The 12,029-nt window shown below is 40.0% G+C and overlaps 1 protein-coding gene across 11 annotated transcripts in view; it reads right to left on the bottom strand.

Annotated features, from left to right (window-relative positions):
- The window catches only part of CLASP1 (cytoplasmic linker associated protein 1), a 164,999-nt gene that overhangs the window by 71,449 nt on the left and 81,521 nt on the right, over positions 1–12,029 (bottom strand). For 10 of the 11 annotated variants that reach the window (XM_084209512.1, XM_084209508.1, XM_084209513.1 and 7 more), the window contains 7 exons: positions 11,468–11,603; positions 10,694–10,764; positions 9,771–9,830; positions 8,982–9,059; positions 7,018–7,185; positions 6,187–6,236; positions 4,863–5,033 (listed from right to left, as the gene is read on the bottom strand). In XM_084209512.1, the coding sequence (XP_084065638.1) occupies positions 4,863–5,033; positions 6,187–6,236; positions 7,018–7,185; positions 8,982–9,059; positions 9,771–9,830; positions 10,694–10,764; positions 11,468–11,603 (734 nt within the window). The remainder of the gene's footprint in view (positions 1–4,862; positions 5,034–6,186; positions 6,237–7,017; positions 7,186–8,981; positions 9,060–9,770; positions 9,831–10,693; positions 10,765–11,467; positions 11,604–12,029) is intronic. The other variant, XM_084209517.1, reaches the window with a different exon arrangement.

Genomic DNA, 12,029 nt, shown 5'->3' with positions numbered 1-12,029 from the left:
CAATGATTTTCCCTGAGAGGCACTTGATCCTTATTGGAAACCATCAGGCTGTGCTGCCTCAGGGTTTTACATGAGATCTCCTTCCAAAGCAGAGGGCTCAGTGAACACTCCACTTTACCCTACACAAACACAGCCAAATCATCTCAGCAGTTGCAAAGGGATGGAGCAAGAAAAGCAAAAAACCTGCTACCTGAGCAACTCCGTGTAAGGTACCACTGTCAGTCATGACTTTGAATCAAGCCTCACTCTTAAGGACAAGGGACAGCTTTAAGGCAGAGAAGAAAACAGGAATGGTGATTTCTTTCAACCTGTATTACTCCCAAAGCCTTTGGTAATGCACTCAAGTTGTCCACCTGAGCCTAAGTTATCTGAAAACTGTAACAAACCCCACTTTATTGCCTTTCTGGTGAATACTCAAAACAATTAAAAATTGTGCCGCTGACTGCAAACTGCTGATTTTGTTTTGAGCTTGCCAGTCACAGGTCAAACCAGCATTTATGCTTTCCCTTTTGGAGAAAGGCTTTGTCTGAGGGGCTTGACTTCATGCTTGCTTTGAAAAAAAGGTAACACAAATTCTCTGAACCACTCTAATTAATGAAAGCATTATGCATCACGCTAAAATATTACTTGAAAAGCTGTTTCATGATAAAATAATAACAAACTTTTCTAACGCTTCCTTTTAATCAGGTATAACAAACATGGCACAAGTGCCACCTCCCTAACACTAGCTGTGAAGATCAAGACTGTAATTTATCTCTTTTGAGATTTCTGTGTGTAAAGCCCTTAATGCAGTTCAAAAGATCCTCATACATGAAGGGTCTGGGCAATCAAGGCACTGCATGAAGACCTGCACAAACCTCACTGGAATACAGACTCACCTACCTTTCCACAAGGAAGTGCATTCCTACAGCATTTGCCAATTGTTGGGATGTCACAACTTAAAACCAAAGGACTGATAGTCAGCTCTTAGCTGGCATTCTTGCACTGGCATCACCCACTCTATCTTGCTCCTTTGTTTGAGCTGCCTGACTCCAAACCAAACTAGGAGGAGAACCAAGGGCAAAACAGAAGGGAATTGCCAAGTCCACACAATGCTGGCTCCAGGCTGAGGGGAATGAGCAGAATTTTACAATGTAGTTACAGAAAGCCATGATGGGAACCAGACTGCAGATTTAAAGTCAAGCTGAATCACACAAAATAACACAGGAATTTTCTCTTAAATTACTTACTGGTGACCTGCAAAAAACCCAAAACAAACCACAGGAGCATGACTGTAGATGACATTTCTGCTTTATGTTCTGTTTCCAGAGCAAGAGGATGTTTTTCTCTAACCACACCCTCTTAACTTTTACATTTATGTCAAGAATACAAAGTTTTATCTTCCCTGCAGTTCCTGACTCAACCTGTAAGATCACAGGCTTGGCAGAAGACCTTATTCAGTTTCATTATTCAGTGAAGGACACACTCAATCCTGAATAAAGGGTTTTTTGCCTAAACTACCTCAAAGGAAAAAGATGAAGAGTTTCAAACAGTTATTAAATTCATTCTTGAAGTACTCTAGCTGTAGTGTACTGAGTTTTAATTCTCCCTGATCCTCCTCATCAAAAAAGAGAGAATCCTACAGCAAAAAGAAGGTATAAGACTTGGTATTTAAAACTGAGGGGATAGCAAACTCAGTTTTGAAAAGTTCATCTCAATGTTCCCTGCCCCAAGCAACATGCTGGTTTCTATTACAGATTTTTACCAAATCCAATCTGCTCTTAGTGTAACTGAACTGAAAACAGTAACCAAATAAAACCTCCACCCTTTTGTATCATGACAATAAAGTATTTAATAAACTAAAAATAGAGGTATTGCACAGGACAGCTGTTGTAACAGGCCTCTGCAAACATTATTACAGCCAAGGAGAGGATTGAAAGCTGGTAGTTCATATAAAACATTAAACCCTCAACTTTTCAAATGTAGGCCAAAAATAGATAGGTTTGAGAACTAAGACAAAAAGCAAGAAAAGTGTCAACAATTAAAAAAAAAAAGGAAGAAGAAAAAAGATCAGTTATTACAACAACTTGGAATTTTCATCTAACTCATGACTGATTTAGAAATACAGGTCTCAGGTCAACTTCATATTCCTTATCACTGACAGAGCACAAAACACAAATACTTCCCGCTCAAGATGCAGAGGTCAGCTCATCTCTCAACACTAAGTACCATTTCCAAAAATGGTACAGATCTTTTCTTCCAAATAACAATTCAATGTGGCAGTAATAGTAAAGAAAATAACACAGATGTCACAATAGCACAGTGGCACTTCTCAGACCACCACATCCAAATACAAGCAGCCATCAAAGATATGAGCACAGTCCCACAAGACAGTAATAGATCCCTTGAAAAGAGACTTGCACTGGGAAAAAAAAGGCTTTGCTGCAGAGTGCAGTATCTCCATTCTGTTTAGAAAACATTTTTGTTTCCAACTCCTGTCTACCTCAGAAAAAGTAATTTCCCAGTGATCTTTTTTTGCTGAAGAAATAAGAAATAAAGAACAAGTTTTGACAACGAGCCAGAAAAACAGACTGGGATCCTTCCCAAACTAGCAGGCTCAGTGCTCTAGTATAAAAAGCCTTTCCTCCAACTGTCTTTGGTGTAAGCCATCTCACTCAGACAGTTAACAACAAAAAGAGAGAGGTCAGGTTTACAGAGGTTGACTAAATATTCCTTCCCTAGAGATCATTGTTTACTGTCCTCATTTTTCTGCCATGTGATCATCTCATTCAATTCTCTCACTGCCCAGTCTCTTCTCACAAGCATTTGGCAGTTGTGACCTGAGCTTTGGATGGAAAAACACAGCAAACCTTTACACATCAAGGAGAAAAGAAATCACAAGCCTTGTGTTGTTTGGGAGTTTTTTGGGGTTTTTTCGGTTGGGGTTTCTTTTTTAGTCTATACACAGGTCACCTTGAACCAAAAGCAGTGCTTTAAATAGAGAAACCCACATAACAACTTAGTGACCAGAGTCATAAAAGCAGACTAATGGTTTTTAGCAGGGAGGAGCTCAAAGAGAAAGTGAAGAATACCCCATGGCATCAAAATGAGCAGGACAACCATGCAACACTTCATGCAGGTCACCAGTGAACATGGATGAGAACCAGGTAACACTTTGAGAACAGAGACCAGGTAGGGTAGTACGACTGTGGACACACCTCAGTTACACAGAGACTGCTTACCCTCGGCTTTACTGGTAGTACCATCTTTAGGCAAATTAAAGAAAAGTAAGGACAGGGTTAATAGGGAAAAATCAGTAACATCAACAGAAGTGGGCACTATATATTAGCTAAATAAATATGCAAAAAAAAATTAATACAATTAAAGAAATGAAAGAAGTTGGACCAAGCAGCAAATCAAACCTTGATGTATTGGAAGAAAACACTTGCAAGTTTTCCCTCCTGTAACAACCAACCTTTGCCCAACTCCATTTTCACTGTTTGCCTCACCATTTCTCTCATGGCAATGTGCAGTTGATATATGTCCCTATTAGCTAAAAAGGAAGCAGGATCCTTCAGGAGCAGCCATGCTGGCATCACTTAAGAGTGAATTTGCTACTTTTCTCCTAGAGCATGGTTAAAGAACAAGACTGACACTGGATTCAGTCTCTAAGCTTCAAGGACCAAGTCAGCTCTAAGTAGATACTTCCTCCCTCTTCATTCTTCCCCATGACATAAGACTGAAGCCCGTGCAGCCACTGAAGCCAGAGTGCAGCACAACTGAAAAGTGGCTGCATCTGTAAATCCACCATCATGTGATCAACTTCACATTCTGTAATTACACTTCCACTGCAATGTATCTGCATCTTGAACCAGGTAAGAACAATTGAAATCAGAATAAGAATTCAACTTCTGAACTGAATACAACCAACACTTCTAAGCCAAGGTAAAACATTTCAGATGTGAAAGAAACCTGTCTGAAAATGGAATCCATAAAAATCATCCCTATATAATTCACCACTTACTTTTTAACAGGTTAAAGAGCAAATGCCTTACATTAAAAGAAGAAACTCCTCAACCCTTCTCAGTGACGACAATGCACACAGGTTAAATCAAGAGCACAGACCCCTGAGTTTCTTCCCTGTTGTAAAGGTAGATCGATGGCAAGTCTGGGATTAGATTAGTGTGAAACCAGCAGAATGAGGAAGGAGCTCAGATGATCAGCTCTGCTCACAACTGAGATGAAGCTCAGCAAATACGGCGTCAATCACTGCCTTGCATTTCCTCATCCCTGACTCCCTCGATGGCAACTCCAGGAGAGAAAAGATCCAATGCAAAGTTTGTTTTAAGAGATCCTGAGACACCTGAAGGCAACACACAGTGCTCTGAGGGAATAATGCGACATGTGGCTATAATCCAAAGAGTCAGCTTAAGGAACAGATACTTATATTCTGTCTGATGACATGGCAAGGCTGACCTCCCCTTTGCTTCTCCATCTTTTGCCTTTGTGAAACAGAAAGGGAGCAAACTCAAATAAGATGTACTATTCAAAGCATAAAACAATGGAAAAGCAGTTTCAGGAAAGGAGGGAAGGAAAAGAAGTAAAAGAGACAGGGGAACATGTCAAAAGGAAGAGAGTAGCATTGTCCTCAATCTGTGAGACGCAGATTACTACATAACTCAAAACTGTTGCTTCAAGTCAGTTCAGTTGTATATTTTTTTTCCTTAATCCCAAAGGCCAAGAGATCACACACTGATCCTGAAGAGCTGGTAACTATTTCAGAGGTACGTTCTTCTAGTCAGAGTTTATTTTTCCAATCAAACTGCGAGGCACTTTCTGCTACTAAAGGAAGCTAACTGCAATTGTAGAACACGTAGATTTACCTAGTGATGCGTATGACCCTGGGGGCAAGGCTGCAGCAGAACTGAAGGGGGTGGATGCTCCAGAAGACGTCACTTTTGACTTGGCACTAGCTGCTGCATTCACATCGACGTCACTGCGGGATCGCTGCAGAGATCCTGGTGTTGACACAGATTTTGTACTTACTGTAGATGCTGCAGATGGGAGTGGGAGATCCAGAATAAAGAAGATTAATTTTTTGAGCTGTGTGCTTCAAAGAGCCTGACAAGCAGTTTAAAGTACTATTTTTAACACTCCCTGCTGGCACTGAAATACCTCAACTAAGAATGCTTTATCGGGGCATTGTGGGCTTCCCCACACTGCCTGCAAAGGTATCATCAATGCTGCCCTGATATTACCTCTAAGAACTTTATTGAGTTCTAAAAGCTTAAATGATAAGATAAAAAAGCTGTCAAGCCAGCAAAAAGAAATTTCTAACAGAGTCTAGATGGGAAAGTTCAAGTACCCATCACTGGCACGTGAGAGTTGCTGGCCAAAACAGACCTGCAGGTCCTTCAGTCCAGGTTCTAATAACTTCCTTCCCAACACCTCATCTTCTCATGAGGATCGTTGTTCCCATCACTTGTTGATGCTCACCCTCTTAAGCATGAAGCTTGACTACTCAGCTGCAAGCAAACATGCATTTGTGTGCACAGTCAAGTAGGTTACACAACAACATTCCTGGAATCAAAGGTCTCAGTAGGTCTCAGTAGTTACAGACAAACCAGCCAGAACCCAACCTTGGTCAGGTGTAAAAGGCAGCTTATCTTTTATCAACAAAGTTTTGTCTATTATATTCTATATTAAAATGTATTATTTAGATTATTGTATGCATTTACTTAGGACAGAAAAGCTGTACCTAAATATTCCATCTGACAAGAAAAACAGATTAGCAATGAGATGGAAATTAACACTGTAGGACTTGTGTGCAAACACCTCCAGTAAGTGCTGAAATCACAGAGAATAAATAACAAAAACTGTAAAACTGAAGGCACTATTAGACTGTAGCTGCATGTCTTAGCATCAGCAGCAGTTTATTCAAGCTATTACAAAGCATATCTTGACTACAATTTTTAGGCTTCCCTTCAGGTGTAAGAAATTACTGATTCGCTAACTTCTTTTAAGAGCATTATTTTATCAGCAGCTGATGCACAGAATATGGTGTAAAATCCAAAAGTAATTAAAATTTCTACATTCTGAGCTGCTGTTTTAGGGAGCAGTAAACAGTGATCAAAGTTGGTCTTTGATTATCACAATGTCACACTTCCTCAGCAACACCTGAGCAGATTTTTCAGCTCCTGTTCTCACCTCTTGATGTTGTACTTCCAGTAGGACTTCTTTTGGCAGACAGTGGACGGCTGGAAGTTAATACAGAAACTTATTAAAACAAAACTTGTATTTCAGTCATCAAGAGCAGCACAATTCTGTTCCCTCAGTACACAATTAATAGGAAATTATTTATATGCAGGAATAAACTACCAAAGTTTGTTGTTTAAGAATAGAGCACCACCATGAAATTATTTATAAAAGCATTACGAAATAAATTAGTACTCACATTATTTGTGCAAAAAAGATTTTTAAGAACCAGTTTTGTAGATTTAAAAAGTTAGACCAGTAAGTTATGGATATTTTTCATGTAGGTCTTACATTTAAATCACACACATTTGGAGTCTAAGTTGACTATGTATCTGAGAGTAGATAAAATACATACATTCAATATAAGAGTTACACATTGACTCTGCAGTTACAACTCAAGTTCAGCATTTCTTTTCTTTTATCTGGAAAGAGACAGACTTACACCTCTAGGATTAATGCTAAAGGCTTAACTTCAATCTAAGCACTGTTTTAAGTATCTGAAAGGAATAACTAACTGCTGAGCACAAATAGCTTCCTAGAAAATTATTTATGGAGTAAAGAGAATTACTATATTTTAAAGCCAGTAGAGGGTTTTGTTGTTCATACAGTTTTAGGTAAAAAACAACCAAATAAACAAACAAACAAATCTATTTTGGAGTAAGCAAGTGTAGAGTACCAAATAATGACCAGATGAGACAAAGCAAGGTGATGCTCCCTTCAGTTCAATAGAGCTGTCTGTCAGCAGTTGTTTAAATGGAGAGGCAGTGACACAGAAAGCCTTACTTGAGACTCTCCTGGGAGCTGGAGGAGGAGCGATCCGACTGTGGCAGGGACACGATGCTGTCAGAGTTCTTCAGATGGGACTGCAGGGCCTTCTGGTAGGAAGACTCCAAGGTGTGGTACAAATGCTCTGCCTCTCTGCTGAAGTGACTGTGGAAACCCCAGTAGCACCTGGAAATGAGGCACAGCACTGTGAACACCCCCTTGTCACGCTTTAGGGGGCTGTGGCACAAAGGCACAGCCAGAGCCCTTCTCACTATACCCATCAGTGGGGCCAATGCCCAGGCATTTCCAAGCTCCTACTGCCCTGACACATTTAAGACAAACAGCTTTTTCAGCCATTTTATTGCTCAAACAGCTGCACAGAAGACAAACCAAATAAAAGAACCATTTGGTGCATTTGTTGTAAAAACAGGAGTAGCCAACAAAGCTGCATTAGGGAAGAAACCCTCCTCCCTCCAGCTGTCTACTGTGCATGGGAGACTGCAGGGCCCCCAGACTGACACTAGTTTGGGACTGGGCGTGCACTAGCTACTTCAAAACCATGGCAGAACACACATGAATGGGCCTGATTGAGGAAAGCACCAGCTGCTGTTTTCTTCCTTAAGTTTGATCAACAGGTCTCCAAGAATGCTGCAGAGACACGTCTCTGTACTGAGCTGAGGCTGCTGCCTGTCTTTTTGGAAAAAAACCAAAACAACAGACCAACAAGAAAAAGGAAAGAGATGCTCACGTGCACTTCAAATCAGTGCCATGATGAAAATAAAAGAGCATTTTAAGATGAGGGAAGAATTCCTCTATGGACCAAACCTCCTGGCTGATGGCTAAACACCATTCACTCTTGAGGCACAAAGGAGATGAAGACTCTTAGTACTTTTCAAGAGGCAACTAATGGGCAGTTCAAGAGTAAGATCATTAGCTCAAATGAATCAAGAATTGTTTGTGTGTGACAGCCAGTCCTCAGAGAAGCCACAAGCACTCTCACATCACAAGAAGAAAACAAATTTCTATCTCACAATCAGCCACACTACTATTGAATAAACATGGGAAGAGAGAATTAAGCATGCTCTCTGAAGTCCCATGCCATTCTCCTTGCTGTCTATTCAGCTTAACTAGTCACCTGCTGTGAAGTCTCAGTGACTACTGCAATTTTCAGTGATGGACATACTGCCTTTCAAAAGGATTTAAGCACCCTACTGTGAAACACCACTGCTTAGAACACAGCATTTAGATTAATAAGATTTATTATTCATTGTTTTTATGTTTTACACTATACTCTTTCTGCAGAAAAATGTTCCTCTGTAGTGTTCTGCTCAGAAAAGCAGGACCCTGGTACACAGCACACTACTGTAAGTATGATCATATTAATGGAAATGCGTAAGATCTTCAAAAGAATGAAATTAATGGCAAATATTAAAATTTTCTATAGATATACACAAAAGTTTTTATTCACTGTCATCAAATACTACCTTAATTTAGGAAACCATTTAGCAGTAGCAAATAACAATAGAATAGGCTACTTCAGTGGGATGGGACCTATAAGAGACACATAGTAGAGCTACCTGACCAATTCAGAGCCGACCAAAAGTTAAAGTCTGTTGTTAAGGACATTGTCCAGGTGCCCCTGAAACAGGTTTCTATAGGAACCCTGTTCCAGTGTTTGACCCCTCTCTTGGTAGAGAAATGTTTCCTGATGTCCAGCCAGAACTTCCCCTGTCAGAGTTTCAAAGCATTCCCACCTATCACCAGATCACAGGAAGAAAGGATCAGCACCTCCCTCTCTGTTTCCCCTCCACAAGGAACTGTACAGGAGGGTGACCCCTCAGCCTCCCTTTTTCCCACCAACTGGGAAGTCAAGAGAATGCATTTTGACGGGATTTTTGTCTCAACCATGCAATATCACTGACTCACAAAACAGGGGCAAAGAAGGGGAGGAAGAAGACACACCAACAACAGCTTCCACTTACTTTCTTGCCTCTATCCTGGCTTCAGAGTCTGCATCATGAATTCCCTTCTTTATTGTTTCAGCCAACACTGATATGTGCCTGGAATAAGAAAGAAAATATTATCCAGCAGTTCAGAAAGATGTGCCACACTTATTAAAAAATGACTAATTTGATTTTGCCTCGGTTTCTGAGAAAAAACAGTTCACCACATCCTTTTGTTTCTATCAAGGATCTTTTGTGCCCTTTATTTATTTTTACAAGTCAGTTTTATTTCATTTACACTGCTGTCTAGGAAACAGCAAGCAGCATCCTTCACAGACCGTTACTTAGCTATCCAGCCTGGATTCTAGAACAGTCTCCTAAACCCTAAATAGTCTTGTGCAATCTAGGGCTAAGGAATTGTGTCCCAGTCTCTCTTTGCACAATTACTTCAACTGGTCACTAGTTTGAAGTAATGTAGATGTCTCAGAAGCTCCTGATAAGACATGCAGCAGACTTCACCTCATCATCTCACTTCAGGGTGCAAAAGGAAAAAAAAATTCTTAAACAAAAGTTATTGAGTTCAGGGATTTGCTCAGTGAGGTTTTCCAAGGCTGGCATAGGAGACATACTCACCAAACTCTGACAGAACTACAGAACAAACAGTGTATGTGCATACATACTTCTTTTGGGTGGCACAAACATCTCTACTACAGCTACCTAATATGACCTTCTCTCCTAAATTATCCTTTCTCCAAAATGACCCAGGAAATTATCTCCTTCTCTCCAGATAAGTAGGAGAGAACAAACCCACTTGTACTCAGAACTTACCTTTCTAAGGAGTGTGTTTGCCACTCCTGCAACAGCAAGTCTAAAAATTCAAAGCAGCGCCTGAGAGGAGAGAGAAGAAATGCTGAGTTGAAGTTAATTGGGGCACATTGGCTTTGCCATACCCAACTCTGAACGACAGCCATGTTTGCTTAGGAAGCATTTTGGGACATCAAAATTCAGTGTTGACCTCAATAAAAATATCAACAGCTCTAAAAAAGCCATTAATAAACAGTCAGAAGTATTAATTGGAGGCAGCTTGCTATAGAGAAGCTTGAAGAGAAGGATTGCCAGAAAACAATCCTGGAAGTTTCCTTTTTCATTAAACAGGATACAGGCCCAGAAGATTGACACTGATACTGTCTACCTCTTAGTCCAGGCTTCACACAGAAACGTCACAGTTTGCCTCATGTGGGGAGAGACCTTCCCACCTTAATCTCCCTTCCTCATTTCAAGAACCTTAAGGCAGAAGTGTGCTGAAAGGTGTTCAAGGTTTGTCACCAAAATACAGCAACCACAAAGCCCTCCCTTTTGTCTAACTCAAAGAGAACCAGTTAATGTATAAGGAGGAGACAAGAGTGTCCCAGTGAGGCAGTGGACTGAAGCACGTAGATTCTAAGTGCAGAAAGGATCACTAGACCATTCAGTCCAACTTCCCTTCCAGATGATGCTTTCATGTAAGACTGATTTACTGGCTCAAAGAAAACAAGCCACTGTAACAGCCAACAATGCCTTCTCCTCTCTGCAGTGATACAGTTTATGCAGGATAGCTGACTTTGAATTTGAACTCAAATCATGGACAAGAATGAGATTCATGCTATAATAAGTGTTTTCAACCCTTCTCACAAATAACAACAAATACATTCACATTTTCAAAAATCATCTATTTACTATTAAAAAGCAGTAAATGCAAACTAAATTCTCACCTTCTAACTGCAACAGACTTGGAGGTACAATTACTGGTTATGATGGGTATTAACCGAGGGATGTGTGTGTGCTGGAAGCAAACAAACAAGAACAGGAAGAAAACTTTACACAACAATTCCATAGAATGAAAGACCATCTCCTTCAGCCACCTGAGCTCAGTACTCAGATCCTTATTGTTGCTCAATACTTAAAAACAGAACTGCTAGATAAAGAACACTAACAGATATGGACAGATTTTTAATATCAAAAATATTTTACAATTTATCAGCTAAAATACCTTTAACAAATACTTGATTTTCTTCTATAATGACACTCTCTAGTGAGTCAAGTAGCTGAAGTCACTGTGGGAGGACCTGAACTGCCAATGGTGACAACTTAGAGACATTAGGCTACCTCCAGCTTAAAATGAATCACTAGGCAGAAGTCACCACTGTGAACTAATACTTTTGAGAAACATGGACTTCATAATTAAGAGGATGAGTCTGTGCTGCAAGGCTGGTCTAACACCCTTTCAAAGAAAAATGTTTGCTCAGCTCCTAGAGAGATGGAAATATCTTGCCCTGCAAAAAGAAACATTTCCCCTACTATTTTGGCAGAGCTTAACAAGCATCATCTGCACAAGGCTGCAGAAGATCTGAGACAGCCAAGCCCAGCGCTATCAGAAAAGCAGATTAGCCATTAATCTTATTTTTATTGCAGCAGAATTCATATTTCATCGGAAACACTGCAGTGTTTGGAAATCATAACACTGTTCTCTTTTGATGGATACTTACTCGAATGATTAATCTAACTGCTACAACACCAGAAGTGGCCATGACTTTGGCACTATTTGGAATTAGATTAAAAATTGTTGGCATGATGGCTTCTGCCCCATGGTCAAACTTGTTTCCCAGAACTGATGACAAATGTCTGAAAAACAGAATGAAGTCATGCTGGTAAGTGAGCTGAAGATAAAGCGAGTCAGACTTGTACAGAACATGTGACATAAGCACATCTGACATCTCAATCTTTGCAACTGTCACCTCCTCCCCAAGTCCAAAGGACAGATAACACCATGTTTCAAAAAACAGTTCCTTTCCTTTCATTTCAAACTTCTGTCCTATATTCATCTGAACCCTGAGAAACAGTAAGGTCAGCATAAAATAAAGTAACTAGCACAGCTAAAAATTTATTATCAAACAAACGGGATCAAGGTGATAGAATATTTTTTGTTAGTTTATATTACAACTTCTCTGAAGCTCCCTATGTAAAAAAAAACCCCAAAACATGTCAGAAACACTGCAGCACACTTTTTCTTGAAGCATTTCACGAAGGATAGACCATCAGAAATAAAAT

The sequence above is a fragment of the Fringilla coelebs genome (genome assembly GCF_963513975.1).
Source record: "Fringilla coelebs genome assembly, chromosome: 7".
In the NCBI taxonomy this organism is placed as follows: Eukaryota; Metazoa; Chordata; class Aves; order Passeriformes; family Fringillidae; genus Fringilla; species Fringilla coelebs.
This window is presented reverse-complemented; position numbering and strand designations above follow the sequence as displayed.